General features: G+C 37.1%; 2 protein-coding genes across 2 annotated transcripts; both read left to right on the top strand.

The window, feature by feature from the left end:
• The first annotated feature begins 3521 nt into the window (after positions 1-3521).
• On the top strand, positions 3522-9794 carry LOC132551132 (galactose-3-O-sulfotransferase 2-like). The gene is made up of 3 exons (XM_060215243.1): positions 3522-3562; positions 4288-5515; positions 9786-9794. The coding sequence occupies exons 1-3, from the start codon at positions 3537-3539 to the stop codon at positions 9792-9794; spliced, it is 1263 nt and encodes a 420-aa protein (XP_060071226.1). The 5' UTR covers positions 3522-3536.
• A 23-nt stretch (positions 9795-9817) lies between these two features.
• On the top strand, positions 9818-15860 carry LOC132551131 (galactose-3-O-sulfotransferase 2-like). Its single transcript, XM_060215242.1, has 3 exons — positions 9818-9858; positions 10584-11830; positions 15538-15860. The coding sequence occupies exons 1-3, from the start codon at positions 9833-9835 to the stop codon at positions 15858-15860; spliced, it is 1596 nt and encodes a 531-aa protein (XP_060071225.1). The 5' UTR covers positions 9818-9832.
• Positions 15861-18277: the final 2417 nt, after the last annotated feature.

Below are 18277 nucleotides of genomic sequence, written 5' to 3'. Positions count from 1 at the left end.
GAACGGACGTGAAAAGGTATGAGTTCATCTCCGGGAATTCCGATTTTCTCCCACAATAACACCCTATGTGCGCGCTGTCGTCCAGGCCAACAAGAATTATTACTTTAAGTTGAAATAATTTGTTTCGCCATTGTTGTAAAATAAGTAAAATTTATATATTTATTTGTAAGAAATCGAAAGATTAAAACTTCATATGATTACATCCGTGTTTGTACTACCACTGAAGTTGACAATTCTCAGTGTTGTGGTTTATAGATAACAAAAAATGTTGATAATTTTGTTCTTTTCAAAATTGACATATGGTTGGGTCAAATGGATTGATTAAGAGGTAAACCTATATAAATTCTCTCCAGTGATGGCTACTGGAGTAGAACGATACCGATCTGTATAACTAGAAGATGACGGAAATCATTCGATGAAAAAATAAAAAAATAAATGTATGCAATACAATCAAGGAATTAACTCACAACTTACATCGTATAATACATAAACACACCGTCATTCACGCCCTTTTACACAGACACAGGTATGGACTACATCTACACTATCATTAATGATAATATTTGTACTATAGTGTACAGGAAATAGTGACAGTTAATGATATATTTTAGTTCCGAACCATAATAAGAAATTATACATGCAGAACAACATAAACATATACATTCGAAACTCGTTATCTCGAAATTCAAGGGACCGTGAAAATAGTTCGACTTATCCGAAGTTCGACTCAAACGAAGTGTATAAATAAGATTGACGATATCAGTTTCCTGAACGAAGTAGTGCTACGATAGCACGCTAGTAGCGTAGTTTAATCTGTTATTTGAAATGGCAGTAAATAAATAAATAAATTTGATAATACTCTCTCCTTTCATTGTTTATTCATCCAAACAACAAACCATGTAATAACGAATCCAATCAAATGCATTTGTACTCACGCCGTTCCGTCCAGCACCCGTGTACAATACCCTTACTGACCAAGCACATATACATAATATATTTTACGGAATGACAATAAAACGAAATTAAAATTTGCTTTTGATACGCTGTACTTTGAGAGTAAATTTATATATAACTGAGAGATCCAGGTATACATTACAATTTAATTTAGTTCAAGGTTTATCCTTCTTTTATAATTAAAGAGTGTCTATTCGTACCAGAGAAGAATTTTAAAACCTAATAAACTAAACTCCTCCTATGGAACTACTCCTTGGCCATCATATTCATGTTTACATAATATATTTAACCATTCTATGGTCGTCGTGAGACCGTATCTATTGTCAATATGAATGCAATCTGTTTGAGAGATAAATAACCTGTTGTCAGTTAAGAAGACTCCATTATTCATTCTTATTGACAATACTTTAAATGTATTATATTTCTAAATATTATCATTTCTAAAGAATCCCTAGTCTGTATATAGAATAACTTCTTGAAAACATTAACCGTCCGAATGATGTACGTGAAGATGTGATGTGTGTTTTCTCGGGTAACGTGCAAATCGTTTGCGTAACGAAGGTGGACATAGCGTTAAATGAGGTCACATTATTGTCATACGATCTAAATAATGTATCTGCACTCATGTGAAAACAATACAGATTAACGCCAATTAAAGGCAGGCCATAATTTGAAATGTAAATACAGAATATGATTATCAAAGTTATCTTTAAAAATCCGAAGGCAAAACACACGAAGAAAATGTTCACATGGAGACGCCTGAAAAAGAACAAAGATAATAAGACCAGATGTTCCGGCAGAGTAAGCGTCTACTGCTTCATCAGACAAATCATCGAACATTAAAAACATCTCACATGGCACAAGTAAAAATAATATTTCCCAATAGGAGCATTAAGAATTAAGACGACCATTAAACTGATCCAATGATTTTTGTCAACTTGCATCTCCAAAAACACTCTTAACCAAGTAAATGGTTTTAGGAGATGGCGTTCTAGATAAGACAAAAGCTCTTGGGACTAGTTTGAATTAATTCCACTTCTCGATCTGATAATACTAAGAATGGTTGTGAGAAGTTTTGTCAGAGGTTTGGTGGAACAAGTAGACGAAACTGCTGTAAAACTTGTTGATACGGATGTAATACAAACGAGGGAAGTCTGTATCCTTACTCTTTATTCGAAATATACATATTGTAATACTGAAACATGATTAGTCTTTACTTCTAACCATAGAGCGGGTGATGTTCCATTTCATGGAATTTGATAAAACGTGCATTGTTATTATCTCAAAAGTGTATATATGCATCTATGAGTCATTTGTAGTATGAATGCCACTATCGTAACACCCTATTACCTCATCCCAACCCCAACCATACTCGTTATTGTAAACAATACATAACACTCTAACACCACAAACGAATATTTGTAACCTCGTTCACGATTATAACCTCACCCACAGTTGTAACAGCACCTAGTTATAACCTCATTCACTGCGGTAACACAACCTCCTGTGATAACATCATTCACTGCTGTAACAACATCTACTGTTATAACCTCACACACTGTTGTAACACCACCTACTGTTATAACATCACCCACTGTATAACACCACCTACTGTTATAACATCACCCACTGCTATAACACCACCTACTGTTATAACCTCACACACAGTTGTAACACCACCTACTGTTATAACCTCACTCACTGTTGTAACACCATCTACTGTTATAACCTAACACACTGTTGTAACATCTACTGTTATAACCTCACACACTGTTGTAACACCACCTACTGTTATAACATCACCCACTGCTATAACACCACCTACTGTTATAACCTCACACACTGTTGTAACACCACCTACTGTTATAACATCACCCACTGCTATAACACCACCTACTGTTATAACCTCACACACAGTTGTAACACCACCTACTGTTATAACCTCACTCACTGTTGTAACACCATCTACTGTTATAACCTAACACACTGTTGTAACATCTACTGTTATAACCTCACACACTGTTGTAACACCACCTACTGTTATAACCTCACCCACTGTTGTAACATCTACTGTTATAACCTCACACACTGTTGTAACACCACCTACTGTTATAACCTCACCCACTGTTGTAACAGCATCTACTGTTATAACCTCACACACTGCTGTAACACCACCTACTGTTATAACCTCACACACTGCTGTAACATCACCTACTGTTATAACCTCACACACTGTTGTAACACCACCTACTGTTATAACCTCACACACTGTTGTAACACCACCTACTGTTATAACCACACCCACAGTTGTAACACCTCCTACTGTTATAACCTCACACACTGTTGTAACACCGCCTACTGTTATAACCTCACACACTGCTGTAACACCACCTACTGTTATAACCTAACCCACTACTATAACGCCATCTACTGTTATAACTTCACCCACTGCTGTAGCAGCACCAACTGTTATAACATCACCCACTGCTGTAACATCACCTTTGTTTTGATCTAAACCTGATCGTCATGTTACAGATCATCTGACCACTGTATCCGCCATGAAGAGTTGCCGGAAACTCACAATGTCCTCAGCAAGGCTCTGGTACTTGTAAGTATTTATCTTGTGTATCTGTTTACATCTACTACAGGCAATGAAGAAATCATAGATACTGGCCTGTTAATACACACATGTACAGTAATACTGAAGATTTAGAACTTCATTGGCTTTCATTGGATTTCGCTGCCATATGAGTGTCCGACTATCCGAAGTTTGACAATTTATCGATGTTTGTTGAAGTCTGGTGGACAATATTAGGTCATATGATATAGTGAATCATATACTAAATTAAAGCTAATTTATCTGTCTGTCGATTCAGATCACTCTCAACGAGACATCTTGTACAATTTTGTGACAATCACAAGTTTCCCAAAATGAATTCATTTCACTAAGCCAAAGATTTAGTTCAACTTGCTGATGGAATGAGTGTATTGACAGACGAGGTTAGTAGTTATGAATAAATGAAAGACGTCCTGTAATGATGTATAGTACTCTATCGTCTAACGAGTGTGTAGTAGATCGTACTGTCGATATCATCTGTAACACCTAAGTATATGACTAAAAGCAGGATATCTGAAAATCAGAAAGAATTCGCATGACAAAAATACATCCACTATGGTATAAGTGCTGCTATTGAAATGTGGTACAGCCTGACAGACAGACTGTAATTGACTATGGTAATATGATTTATACTGTGTAAACGTAGACAACATATATATTCTAAAGACGAGTTCATTGCTTGTAAGTGTTTACTCTCATGTTTTTGGTCCATACAGAGTATGTGTTGCCATCTGCACAAGCGTTTTCCTGTTCCTTGCATTGTCCATGGAGGGATCTATAAAACAGCAACAGGTCCTTGACAACTCGTCTTCAGGCTCATCATTCCGATCCTATCCATTAAACTTCAGTGGTGAATCTCGGGACAGTACTCATTCCACGACAGCTATTGATAAAGAATATCTACATCAATATAACCCTCATCGGAAAAAAACCAACGCAGTGTTTCTGAAAGTGCACAAAGCCGGAAGTACTACAGTTATGAATATATTCCTACGCTTCGGAATGGCAAATAAATTGAATATAGTCCTACCCAATAAAGAGGACGGATACGGCTTTAATTATCTCGGACATGGGAAGACAGTGGACAAAAATACTGTTGTGCCTATCCCCCATAACGAAACATACAACATTCTTTGTAATCACGTCGTCTACAATCGCCAGGCGTTCCGCGATATCATGCCAAATGATACCGTTTATGTGGGGATAATTCGGGAGCCCCAATCACACTTCCTGTCTGCCTCATTCTACTATCGCTTTATTGACAGTATACAAAAAGTGTCCGGTTTGTCCAACCGATCAGCGCCAGCTGAGGCGATACATCAATACTTCTCGCACCAAGACAGATATCATCATATACGGACGCTGTTCGTGAGGAATAGAATGTCCTACGATTTTGGTCTCCCTCCGTCCCGTTTTCACGACAACGTTTCTGTAGAAAATTTCATCGCTGATGTAGCTGGTGACTTCAAGTTAGTGATGGTAATGGAATATTTTGCCGAGTCCCTTGTTCTCTTGAAGCGGTATCTGGGATGGGGATTGGACGATATTCTGTACGTCCCCTTAAATATCAACAACAGCAAATCCAAAAAACACGTCAGTCTGCTTCCAGCCGACGTGACCAAACTTAAACAATGGAACTATGCGGATTTCCGGCTGTACGATTTTTTCAAAACACGATTTCTAGCTCAGGTAGAAGCAGAAGGTGTTCTGTTTCATAAAGAAGTTAAACATTTTAAAACTGTTCAACTTCATGTGCAAAACTTCTGTTCTGATTTACGTGACCGAAGATATTTGACAATACATGCTTCTCCATGGAATGAAAAATTTAACATTACGCCAGATCACTGCAAGATAATGACAATGTCGGAAATCCCATTAGTTAAAATGCTAATACGCCGTGCAAAGCATAAATACCAGAAATACGAAGATGTCACTCCCAAAGATGTATTGAGTGGGACAAGACGTAACATCAATACTAATCAACACACATATCATACAAGATACAGAACTGAAAATGAAAAGCATACGCGTAACATACAAAAAATAAACAGAGCGACACTACAGAAAATAATAAACATAAATAAGATACTCAAAGCTAAGAATTACAACAGAAAACAAAACACAGACACAAACACGCTGTTAAATAAAGGATTTACACACCATTTCTAACAATATATACTTACATTAAAGAGATTATACAATTGCTGAACCGTTGTGTTCCATTTGATTATTTATTGTCATAATTATACCACATGGTATATATCGGAACATTTTTTTCGTCAAGATAATGACAAAATGTTCTTAGATCTTAACAAGTTAGAAAGTTTCGATGACAACACTGTCACCTTCATAAGACAAATATCTAGTGCGGAAGTATACAGTGTACGACATAGAAGTGGCGATGGAGCACGTCCGACATAGAAATAACATCGATATTTGTCTTCAGATTCCGAATCTTGTGATAAGACTAGATGTTACTAATATGTAGTGTTTCCTGTGTTCATAAAAGTTCTTGACGCCCTGTTTGGCAGCATCAGTATACAAATAAAAACTGTTTTCTGATAAATGTTTACCCTGCCACAAATGGCAGGCATTTTAATGTATATACGGAATAGTTATTAAACTTGTCTCCGTTTCTCTTGTACCATTAGCTAGCATAAAATTCAGCGATTAACGTTACTTGCAAACCAAACCGAACCGAATCAAAGAAATTTATATATATTCCTTATCAAACCAAAACAGAACCCGAGGACAGAACCCTTTACTACCGAGAACTGTATATATACTCCTTATCAAACCAAAACAGAACTCGAGGACAGAACCCTTAACTATCCGAGGACTTTATATATACTCCTAACCAAATCAAAACAGAACTCGAGAACAGAACCCTTTACTACCCGAGAACTTTATATATACTCCTTATCAAACCAAAACAGAACCCGAGGAAAGAACACTTTACTATCCGAGGACTTTATATATACTCCTAACCAAATCAAAACAGAACTCGAGAACAGAACCCTTTACGACCCGAGGACTTTATATATACTCCTAACCAAATCAAAACAGAACTCGAGAACAGAACCCCTTACTATCCGAGGACTTTATATATACTCAGAACTAACCAAATATATAAACAGAAATCAAAACAGAACTCGACAGAACCCTTTACTACCCGAGGACTTTATATATACTCCTAACCAAATCAAAACAGAACTCGAGAACAGAACCCTTTACTACCCGAGGACTTTATATATACTCCTAACCAAATCAAAACAGAACTCGAGAACAGAACCCTTTACGACCCGAGAACTTTATATATACTCCTAACCAAATCAAAACAGAACTCGAGGACAGAACCCCTTACTATCCGAGGACTATATATATACTCAGAACCCCTTGCTATCACACAGCTTACTTTAAGCAATAAACTGATTTTCGTTAGCAAAAGGCGTCTTTTTCCTGACTTATGTATAACTTGGAGATAGATAAAAATCTTCATATTTTAGGCATTGAGCAATATCAAAATTTTGTAACACCGAATTGTATAGAGGTAGTGCTCTCACCTGTGATAGAAATTTCGTGGCAGCTATAACACATGAAGCAGAATCCACCACCGTCCCTGTCCCCCTCCTAGTCTCCGACCCCCATAACCTCAACCCTCCTGCTACTACACTACACCTCATGGGAAACCTTTTAGGTGTATTCAACGCGCATTATTCTTCTTTCCGTACTTTGGTCGCTTTCCGCTCGGTTCTGAGGTTATGAACAGTGGATGAGGATGTAGATAGAATACATTAAGTTTCCGTTGTGTATAGAATATGAATGGTATACAGGAAAGTCTTAAATTGTCCATATGGTGAATATAACCGGAGTAAATTTGAGGTGGAGGCACCTTGTAGCAGCAGGTGAAGATTACGAGCCAATTTAATGGGGGAGGGGGGGGGGGGAATCCGTCCATGCTTGGGGGTGACGGCTGTTGTCTGGAGATGTCCACTAGGACATTTTCTTTTTGTGTGTATCAGTATAAGTAGTTCATCCATAAGTAACAAATCTAAAGTTAAATATATGAATAACGAGGTGACAATCACCGGACCAGGGTCACTGTAGATTGCTTCTGAGGAAGAATAATGTGGTGAAAATTACCGGACCAGGGTCACTGTAGACTGGCTATGAGGAAGAGTAACGTGGTGACAATCACCGGATCAGTGTCCCTGTAGATTGGTTCTGAGGAAGAGTAACGAGGTGAAAACCACCGGATCAGTGTCCCAGAAGACTTGCTCTGAGGAAGGGTAACGAGGTAAGAATCACCGGATAAATGTCCCTGTAGACTGGCTATGAGGAAGAGTAACGAGGTGACAATCACCGGATCAGTGTCCCTGTAGACTGGCCCTGAGGAAGAGTAACGAGGTGACAATCACCGAATCAGGGTACCTGTAGACTGGCCCTGAGGAAGATCAGATCCCAATACATACAACTGACGAAAGAGAAAATAAAGGTTAACGAATTAAGTACACTGAAACTGTCTTTCTAGAGAACTATTATAGTTTATACTTTTACACAAATGTCTCTTTGTTTGCTGGGCCTATCACTGCGTGAGGGTAATTATAAGAGGCATATATCTTGTAGTAGATGGGGCTACCTAACCGAACAACGGACGAGGGTGCTCTATCGCATGGCATACAGAACAAGTATGGTATACCACATCAGCGATGACCGGTCCGGAAAATTTTCTAACATAAATGAAAAGATTATGAATTAATGTTTTTTAAGCAGATTAGGGAACGTGAAATAGTATCAATTAGTGAATTGGTCAGTGTAAAATTTATCTAAACACATAAACATTTGACAAGCTCCTTTTAAAAGGGAGCGGGTGATGTTCCATTTCATGCAATTTGATAAAACGTGCATTGTTATTTCAAAAGTGTATATATGCATCTATTTGAGTCATTTGTAGTATGAATGCCACTATCGTAACACCCTATTACCTCAACCCAACCCCAACCATACTCGTTATTTATAAACAATACATAACACTCTAACACCACAAACGAACATTTGTAACCTCGTTCACGATTATAACCTCACCCACTTTTGTAACAGCACCTACTGTTATAACATCACCCACTGCTATAACACCACCTACTGTTATAACCTCACACACTGTTGTAACACCACCTACTGTTATAACCTCACCCACTGCGGTAACACAACCTCCTGTGATAACATCACTCACTGCTGTAACAACATCTACTGTTATAACCTCACACACTTGTAACACCACCTACTGTTATAACATCACCCACTGCTATAACACCACCTACTGTTATAACCTCACACACAGTTGTAACACCACCTACTGTTATAAACTCACTCACTGTTGTAACACCATCTACTGTTATAACCTAACACACTGTTGTAACATCTACTGTTATAACCTCACTCACTGTTGTAACACCACCTACTGTTATAACCTCACACACTGTTGTAACACCACCTACTGTTATAACCTCACACACTGTTGTAACACCACCTACTGTTATAACCTCACACACTGTTCTAACACCACCAACTGGTATAACCTCAAACACTGTTGTAACACCACCTACTGTTATAACCTCACTCACTGATGTAACACCACCTACTGTTATAACCTCACACACTGCTGTAACACCACCTACTGTTATAACCTCACACACAGTTGTAACACCACCTACTGTTATAACCTCACACACTGCGGTAACACCACCTACTGTTATAACCTCACACACAGTTGTAACACCACCTACTGTTATAACCACACCCACTGTTGTAACACCACCTACTGTTATAACCTCACACACAGTTGTAACACCACCTACTGTTATAACCTCACACACTGTTGTAACAGTGCCTACTGTTATAACCTCACACACTGTTGTAACACCACCTACTGTTATAACCACACCCACTGTTGTAACACCACCTACTGTTATAACCTCATTCACTGTTGTTACAGTGCCTACTGTTATAACCTCACACACTGTTGTAACACCACCTACTGTTATAACCACACCCACAGTTGTAACACCTCCTACTGTTATAACCTCAAACACTGATGTAACACCACCTACTGTTATAACTTCACCCACTGCTGTAACAGCACCAACTGTTATAACATCACCCACTGCTGTAACATCACCTTTGTTTTGATCTAAACCTGATCGTCATGTTACAGATCATCTGACCACTGTATCCGCCATGAAGAGTTGCCGGAAACTCACAATGTCCTCAGCAAGGCTCTGGTACTTGTAAGTATTTATCTTGTGTATCTGTTTACATCTACTACAGGCAATGAAGAAATCATAGATACTGGCCTGTTAATACACACATGTACAGTAATACTGAAGATTTAGAACTTCATTGGCTTTCATTGGATTTCGCTGACATATGAGTGTCCGACTATCCGAAGTTTGACAATTTATCGATGTTTGTTGAAGTCTGGAAGACAATATTAGGTCATATTATATAGTGAATCATATACTAAATTAAAGCTAATTTATCTGTCTGTCGATTCAGATCACTCTCAACGAGACATCTTGTACAATTTTGTGACAATCACAAGTTTCCCAAAATGAATTCATTTCACTAAGCCAAAGATTTAGTTCAACTTGCTGATGGAATGAGTGTATTGACAGACGAGGTTAGTAGTTATGAATAAATGAAAGACGTCCTGTAATGATGTATAGTACTCTATCGTCTAACGAGTGTGTAGTAGATCGTACTGTCGATATCATCTGTAACACCTAAGTATATGACTAAAAGCAGGATATCTGAAAATCAGAAAGAATTCGCATGACAAAAATACATCCACTATGGTATAAGTGCTGCTATTGAAATGTGGTACAGCCTGACAGACAGACTGTAATTGACTATGGTAATATGATTTATACTGTGTAAACGTAGACAACATATATATTCTAAAGACGAGTTCATTGCTTGTAAGTGTTTACTCTCATGTTTTTGGTCCATACAGAGTATGTGTTGCCATCTGCACAAGCGTTTTCCTGTTCCTTGCATTGTCCATGGAGGGATCTATAAAACAGCAACAGGTCCTTGACAACTCGTCTTCAGGCTCATCATTCCGATCCTATCCATTAAACTTCAGTGGTGAATCTCTGGACAGTACTCATTCCACGACAGCTATTGATGAAGAATATCTACATCAATATAACCCTCATCGGAAAAAAACCAACGCAGTGTTTCTGAAAGTGCACAAAGCCGGAAGTACTACAGTTATGAATATATTCCTACGCTTCGGAATGGCAAATAAATTGAATATAGTCCTACCCAATAAAGAGGATGGATACGGCTTTAATTATCTCGGACATGGGAAGACAGTGGACAAAAATACTGTTGTGCCTATCCCCCATAACGAAACATACAACATTCTTTGTAATCACGTCGTCTACAATCGCCAGGCGTTCCGCGATATCATGCCAAATGATACCGTTTATGTCGGGATAATTCGGGAGCCCCAATCACACTTCCTGTCTGCCTCATTCTACTATCGCTTTATTGACAGTATACAAAAAGTGTCCGGTTTGTCCAACCGATCAGCGCCAGCTGAGGCGATACATCAATACTTCTCGCACCAAGACAGATATCATCATATACGGACGCTGTTCGTGAGGAATAGAATGTCCTACGATTTTGGTCTCCCTCCGTCCCGTTTTCACGACAACGTTTCTGTAGAAAATTTCATCGCTGATGTAGCTGGTGACTTCAAGTTAGTGATGGTAATGGAATATTTTGCCGAGTCCCTTGTTCTCTTGAAGCGGTATTTGGGATGGGGATTGGACGATATTCTGTACGTCCCCTTAAATATCAACAACAGCAAATCCAAAAAACACGTCAGTCTGCTTCCAGCCGACGTGACCAAACTTAAACAATGGAACTATGCGGATTTCCGGCTGTACGATTTTTTCAAAACACGATTTCTAGCTCAGGTAGAAGCAGAAGATGTTCTGTTTCATAAAGAAGTTAAACATTTTAAAACTGTTCAACTTCATGTGCAAAACTTCTGTTCTGATTTACGTGACCGAAGATATTTGACAATACATGCTTCTCCATGGAATGAAAAATTTAACATTACGCCAGATCACTGCAAGATAATGACAATGTCGGAAATCCCATTAGTTAAAATGCTAATACGCCGTGCAAAGCATAAATACCAGAAATACGAAGATGTCACTCCCAAAGATGTATTGAGTGGGACAAGACGTAACATCAATACTAATCAACACACATATCATACAAGATACAGAACTGAAAATGAAAAACATATGCGTAACATACAAAAAATAAACAGAGCGACACTACAGCAAATAATAAACATAAATAAGATACTCAAAGCTAAGAATTACAACAGAAAACAAAACACAGACACAAACACGCTGTTAAATAAAGGATTTACACACCATTTCTAACAATATATACTTACATTAAAGAGATTATACAATTGCTGAACCGTTGTGTTCCATTTGATTATTTATTGTCATAATTATACGACATGGTATATATCGGAACATTATTTTCGTCAAGATAATGACAAAATGTTCTTAGATCTTAACAAGTTAGAAAGTCACCTTCATAAGACAAATATCTAGTGCGGAAGTATATAGTGTACGACATAGAGGTGGCGATGGAGCACGTCCGACATAGAAATAACATCGATATTTGTCTTCAGATTCCGAATCTTGTGTTAAGACTAGATGTTACTAATATGTAGTGTTTCCTGTGTTTATAAAAGTTCTTGACGCCCTGTTTGGCAGCATCAGTATACAAGTAAAAACAGTTTTCTGATAAATGTTTACCCTGCCACAAATGGCAGGCATTTTAATGTATATACGGAATAGTTATTAAACTTGTCTCCGTTTCTCTTGTACCATTAGCTAGCATAAAATTCAGCGATTAACGTTACTTGCAAACCAAACCGAACCGAATCAAAGAAATTTATATATACTCCTTATCAAACCAAAACAGAACCCGAGCACAGAACCCTTATCTATCCAAGGACTTTATATATACTCCTAACCAAATCAAAACAGAAATCGAGAACAGAACCCTTTACTACCCGAGAACTTTATATATACTCCTAACCAAATCAAAACAGAACTCGAGAACAGAACCCTTTACTACCCGAGGACTTTATATATACTCCTTATTAAACCAAAACATAACCCGAGGACAGAACCCTTTACTACCGAGAACTGCATATATACTCCTTATCAAACCAAAACAGAACCCGGGGATGGGGCCTGTATTTTGTGGTACTCTAAGATTCTTGGTATTGGTATGATACTTTAGCCAGAGTAGGTTGGTGGTGAAGATAAGGTCTAGTTACTTACTCTAGTTGTGTCCTCGTGCAGTTGTGTAAGGCCTATATGTGATATCAATTAGTTTCCTTTCTACCTCTTTGTGCTTCTTGTTACATTGTCAGTAATTCTCGGTTTATCTTTGGACGGTTAAAGTCACCGGCTGGTTTAATGTTACTGTTTCCTTCCTTCCTTCAATTTCCTCCATGGTCTTCAGGACTCTGTGCAGCATGTAGAATGCACCAAGATTTTGACCCCTTCCATTTCACCTTTGGTTACATATTTGCTTGTTCAGTTGCTATGATATTTTTGTTACCAATACAAAGTCGCCTCCTCCTAGTGGTCCTTTGTCGTTCCTGAATGCAGTATAGCCGTCTGGGAATACGTCTGATGATTTGATTGCATCTTTAGCTGCGGTTTTTCCAGGTTTTATCCCTTTTAGTTATGGTTCTGTACGTATTATTACATCCGGTTAAGTGTTGTTTAATGTCTTTTTAAATTTCTCTCTCTCTCTCTCTCTCTCTCTCTCTCTCTCTCTCTCTCTCTCTCTTAAACGGATGCAGTTGTCTGTCATTAATCTGAACTTTTGGAAGTAATTGAGGTGTTGGTATGGAATTGTCCCTACTTCTGTTTCTCCTATCACTTATGTGCTGTGTTTCATTGACTTCGGGCTCCTGTTTCACAGAAGACTAAACTGAACGAGTCCACCCAGCCATTGGATTGACGAACGGTGCAGGAGCTCAAAGTTCAACAAAGCCCGTCATTCTTCCACGTTACAAGGATTTCACAAACTGCATAGGAAAATACCTTTTTGGTAGAACAAGGGTTGAGTTCAACGTCTCCGGAGATTATCGTTATGAGGATGATGGTACTACGTTGTGCCTTGGATGCTGGTGACATTTGCAGGCTATGTAGACTTTCAGTGACTTATTGGTGGATCTATGGTTTCTGTTCTGTCAGGTTTTTTTTTTTTTTTTTTTTGATTGTCATCATTGGTATAGCGATAAGTATACCTATAGACATGACATGAAGTTGAAGTGCAGTTCGGTACGAAGGAATGGCTAATTTATATATAAAGTGCTGTACTGGCTGGCGGGCAACACGTTGGAAATATTGCGTGGTTGACGTGAGTTCAACGTCGAAATTGATTGAAATCTAGGCTACTGTAAACAAAAATCACGAATTTACCACTAACGTGTGTGTATCAAACGTGTCATGTATTTTGTTGTTTACATCATTTTATCAGTTTATTGACAAGAGTTCCAATATTGGGTATAAATTTACAACAGAGGTAAGTTAAATAATTAGATAGCCTTTATGTTCGGTTGGCAACAGTATTACTTAGGTACAGTACATGTATACTACGCTATAGCTGTAACGTCTCAACAGAGTTTAATATATCCCCGCTGAATGGTTAGTCAGGCTTTCTAGTTTCTCTTCTTTGAGACCTACATTGATAATCAGCGTACAGCCAATTTAGAAACATCATTGGAGAAGGTGACATTGTATAGATCATGATACCTACAAATGGAGACGACATCTGTGCACACTTACACTCTACTTATTTGATTCCTCTAGCTGCCATCTCAGGGTAAAAAAAACCCACCCGACAGTCCGTAAGATCATTGGTGTTTGTATTTTTGTTTCAATGAAGTATGGATTTTCCTGGCCACTGTAAACTAATGTAACGCGCTTGTAAATTAGTCCGATGTCAAAGTTCAGTGACTAACCAATTAGAACTGTTAGAGGTCATAGACGATCGGAGGCTTTAAAAGTGTGTAAACATCAACAATAACACACTGCTACGAATTTCATCACGTGGTAGATCAGTTGTGAAACAGACGTAATTATAGAATTAATCAATATCAAAGCTATTTATTAGAATTAGATGGCATATGCTAATAACATAAGTGATCAAAAAAGGAAATATAGAAAAATTATGAAATCTAAAACATGACGATATTACAACATTTGTCGTTTATTACTCCTCGATAAAGTTCTTGGCATTCATCCGATTATTTTTGTCTTTTAAAATATCCATCACAAACCGTTGGAGTCTCTCCTCTAGAATTCCATTCAAATCTGATATACATAGATTAAAACGTAAAGCATTCTTCACCACCAATGTATGTACCATTCATACTAGTGTCACTGTTAAATACAATCCTAGTACACTTGTACGGAACCCTCACATATCCCTGATCCAAACCCCTTGTTGAATACCGAGTGCAAATTCCCATGTCTGGTTATACTATAGAATAAATTCCCAGAATTCCGCACGATATTTAGAAAACGCGCGGTCAGTATTGATTTCTGTGATGCTAAAGATATTTGGACACTGGAGAAGTCCAGGATAACTTTGGTCTATCGTAGGAAGGGCCAAATGTAAGAATTGATGATATGGAATAAAACTAAATACTCTGTTTGTAAATGTCTTTCTGTCTCTCTCGTCTCTTCCTTCAAATGACCTTGGCTGTTCCGAGTAAGTCCTTATTAAACTAATAAACATGTTACATTATTTATACAATATCCAGACGTTTGACTTAAACTGATTCTATTTACCGATCCTATATCTTTTCAGTAATCTTATGATGTTATGGACTTTTAATTCAGAAATAATGGAGTTCGGTCAAATTATTTTGTCATCTGAAAAACAGATGTATGATAAACAGAAAATTTTTCTGGTGCTAAACTGTCTAATATATTGTACTGGAGAGTTGGAAGATGGGCTAAAAACATATTGTACTGGACAGTTAGAAGATGAACTAAAGCATATTGTACTGGACAGTTGGAAGTTAAAGGAAAAACGTATTGTACTGGAAAGTTGGAAGTTAAAGGAAAAACATATTGTACTGGAAAGTTGGAAGTTAAAGGAAAAACATATTGTACTGGAAAGTTGGAAGTTAAAGGAAAAACATATTGTACTGGACAGTTAGAAGATGAACTAAAATCATATTGTACTGGACAGTTAGAAGCTGAACTAAAGCATATTGTACTGGACAGTTAGAAGATGAACTAAAATCATATTGTACTGGACAGTTAGAAGATGAACTAAAAGCATATTGTACTGGACAGTTAGAAGATGAACTAAAACATATTGTACTGGACAGTTAGAAGATTAACTAAAATCATATTGTACTGGACAGTTAGAAGATGAACTAAAAGCATATTGTACTGGACAGTTAGAAGATGAACTAAAAGCATATTGTACTGGACAGTTAGAAGATGAACTAAAACATATTGTACTGGACAGTTAGAAGCTGAACTAAAACATATTGTACTGGACAGTTAGAAGCTGAACTAAAACATATTGTACTGGACAGTTAGAAGATGAACTAAAACATATTGTACTGGACAGTTAGAAGATGAACTAAAATCATATTGTACTGGACAGTTAGAAGATGAACTAAAATCATATTGTACTGGACAGTTAGAAGATGAACTAAAAGCATATTGTACTGGACAGTTAGAAGATGAACTAAAACATATTGTACTGGACAGTTAGAAGATGAACTAAAACATATTGTACTGGACAGTTAGAAGTTAAAAGAGAAAGATATTGTATTTAACAGTTTGAAGATAAGCTAAAAATATTTATTGTACTATACAGAATATACATATTGTACGTTATTCTCTTTATGGTTAACTTTCGAAATGAAAAAAATAAAATGTTATGTTGGAACATGTCTTTGTTGTCAGGACACTATGCGTCAGCTAGTAAAGTCTATACAAGCAATAGTCAAGATAAACATTCTTTTATTTAAATATCACGTTCATGTTAATTGTATTTGTGATCGATCGGAAGTTAATAACCCCAAGATCATTCTATAATTTACAACTATAATAGAATAAAGTTTCGGAACGGAGGAGGAAACGCTCGACACAGCTGTTAAACATCGGGACAATAGAAGTAATAAGAATTAGAAAAGGTCTTTATTAAAACATTTACTAATCAGCTGAACAGTACTCAGTGCTGATTCAGCTGATTAGCAAATGTCTTGATAAAACTAGGGACTACAGATGTACTGTCCAGATTATAAGTAAATGCCTTTATAAAACTTTTCAAGGTTTAAATGGATATTATTGAAATATAGCCCACCAATAACAATATATTATTGTTGTGTTGTCCTGGTTTCGATTGCCAACAATACACTGCTTTACCACAAAATATCTGAATCTGTGATCAATCTGTTGCTCTGGAAATTTGTTTGTTACATAGATAAATACGACCATTCCATGAAAAAATAACCAAATTCCTTCATAGTTTTTAGTTCAATGTTGTCTAGCCAATAATTAAAAACAATTCACACAAATTATGTTGATCTGACAATTTTAACTGTATACTAGTTAATTTTTTGTTTTAGCTGACGTACCGCTCCAGGCGAGTTCTGCTCAGTAGTATGCATTTTAACGAATATTGAAGCTAAGTTCTGTATGAAAACTTTAAGTAGTGAAAATATACACTGCACATGCATCACTGATAAGATACTCTCTATACTGTAGGGGACAACCAACGGGTTCCACTACGTATCCCGATCATCTCAATATGCTAAACAACTCACTTCAAACCGATTTACAAGCTTTCAATGGGACATACAGGCAGAGTAAACACGTATAGCGGGAACAGCTAAGTGGAAATCAATTTGCCCAGTGACTCAGAATATTCTCATGGCACCAAAATGGCGGCTGGGTCTCGCTATGTTTACTGATCATCACATAGCGTAATTTTTCTCTCGTAGAAAAAGAGGAAGTCGTTGATGTAATTTATAAACCAACAAAGGACATGTTTGTTTGAATACCTTTTTCGTGATGTGTTCAGTAAATATGTTTTGTGTGTTTTTGATTGATCAATATTGTATTTGTACTGTGAAATACAGCAGTTTTTACAAGTGTGTTTTTGTTTATTGTAGAGAATATTTGTTCAATGGATAATAAAAAAAAACGGATGTGTATCCTAGATCTTAACTGACTTCTCCAAACACAACCAATACATTTTATAAAAAAAATTGCAATAAGCTATAGAAAGATAAAAAAAAAACATAGATTTATCACATAACTTCAAAGATGAACTGTCGTGTCGTCAAAATCAACTTTTGTATTTATAACCAATTTACAAATTTATTATGCAAAAAATACAACACCAAGTTTAAACTGGCGCGAACCTAAAAAAATTAAAATCGACCCTGTCTGACTCGGTCTTATAACCTAGCTTTAATGCTCATGTCAGTATAAACCTTGAGAAAGTCATACGATCAAGGACGAAAGCGGAGAACAGCTGGGTAGCGTGTTAAAGAATGTGGTCAGTGCAAATTTATAATTAACGGCTTGTAATAAGTCGTTTCGTTAGCAGATT

This window comes from Ylistrum balloti, unplaced genomic scaffold, assembly GCF_031769215.1.
Source record: "Ylistrum balloti isolate Yb309-2 unplaced genomic scaffold, AGI_CSIRO_Ybal_v1 Utg370180, whole genome shotgun sequence".
NCBI lineage: Eukaryota > Metazoa > Mollusca > Bivalvia > Pectinida > Pectinidae > Ylistrum > Ylistrum balloti.
Note: the sequence above shows the minus strand (reverse complement) of the source record. Positions and strands in the feature narration are given on the sequence as shown.

Excerpts from the sequence above, each read along its gene's own strand:
- LOC132551132 (XM_060215243.1), top strand. The coding sequence starts at position 3,537 with ATGTCCTCAGCAAGGCTCTGGTACTT. Across the intron at positions 3,563-4,287 it reads TCAGCAAGGCTCTGGTACTT|AGTATGTGTTGCCATCTGCA; the intron begins GTAAGTATTTAT and ends TGGTCCATACAG.
- LOC132551131 (XM_060215242.1), top strand. The coding sequence starts at position 9,833 with ATGTCCTCAGCAAGGCTCTGGTACTT. Across the intron at positions 9,859-10,583 it reads TCAGCAAGGCTCTGGTACTT|AGTATGTGTTGCCATCTGCA; the intron begins GTAAGTATTTAT and ends TGGTCCATACAG. Across the intron at positions 11,831-15,537 it reads TGTATTGAGTGGGACAAGAC|AAATAATGGAGTTCGGTCAA; the intron begins GTAACATCAATA and ends CTTTTAATTCAG.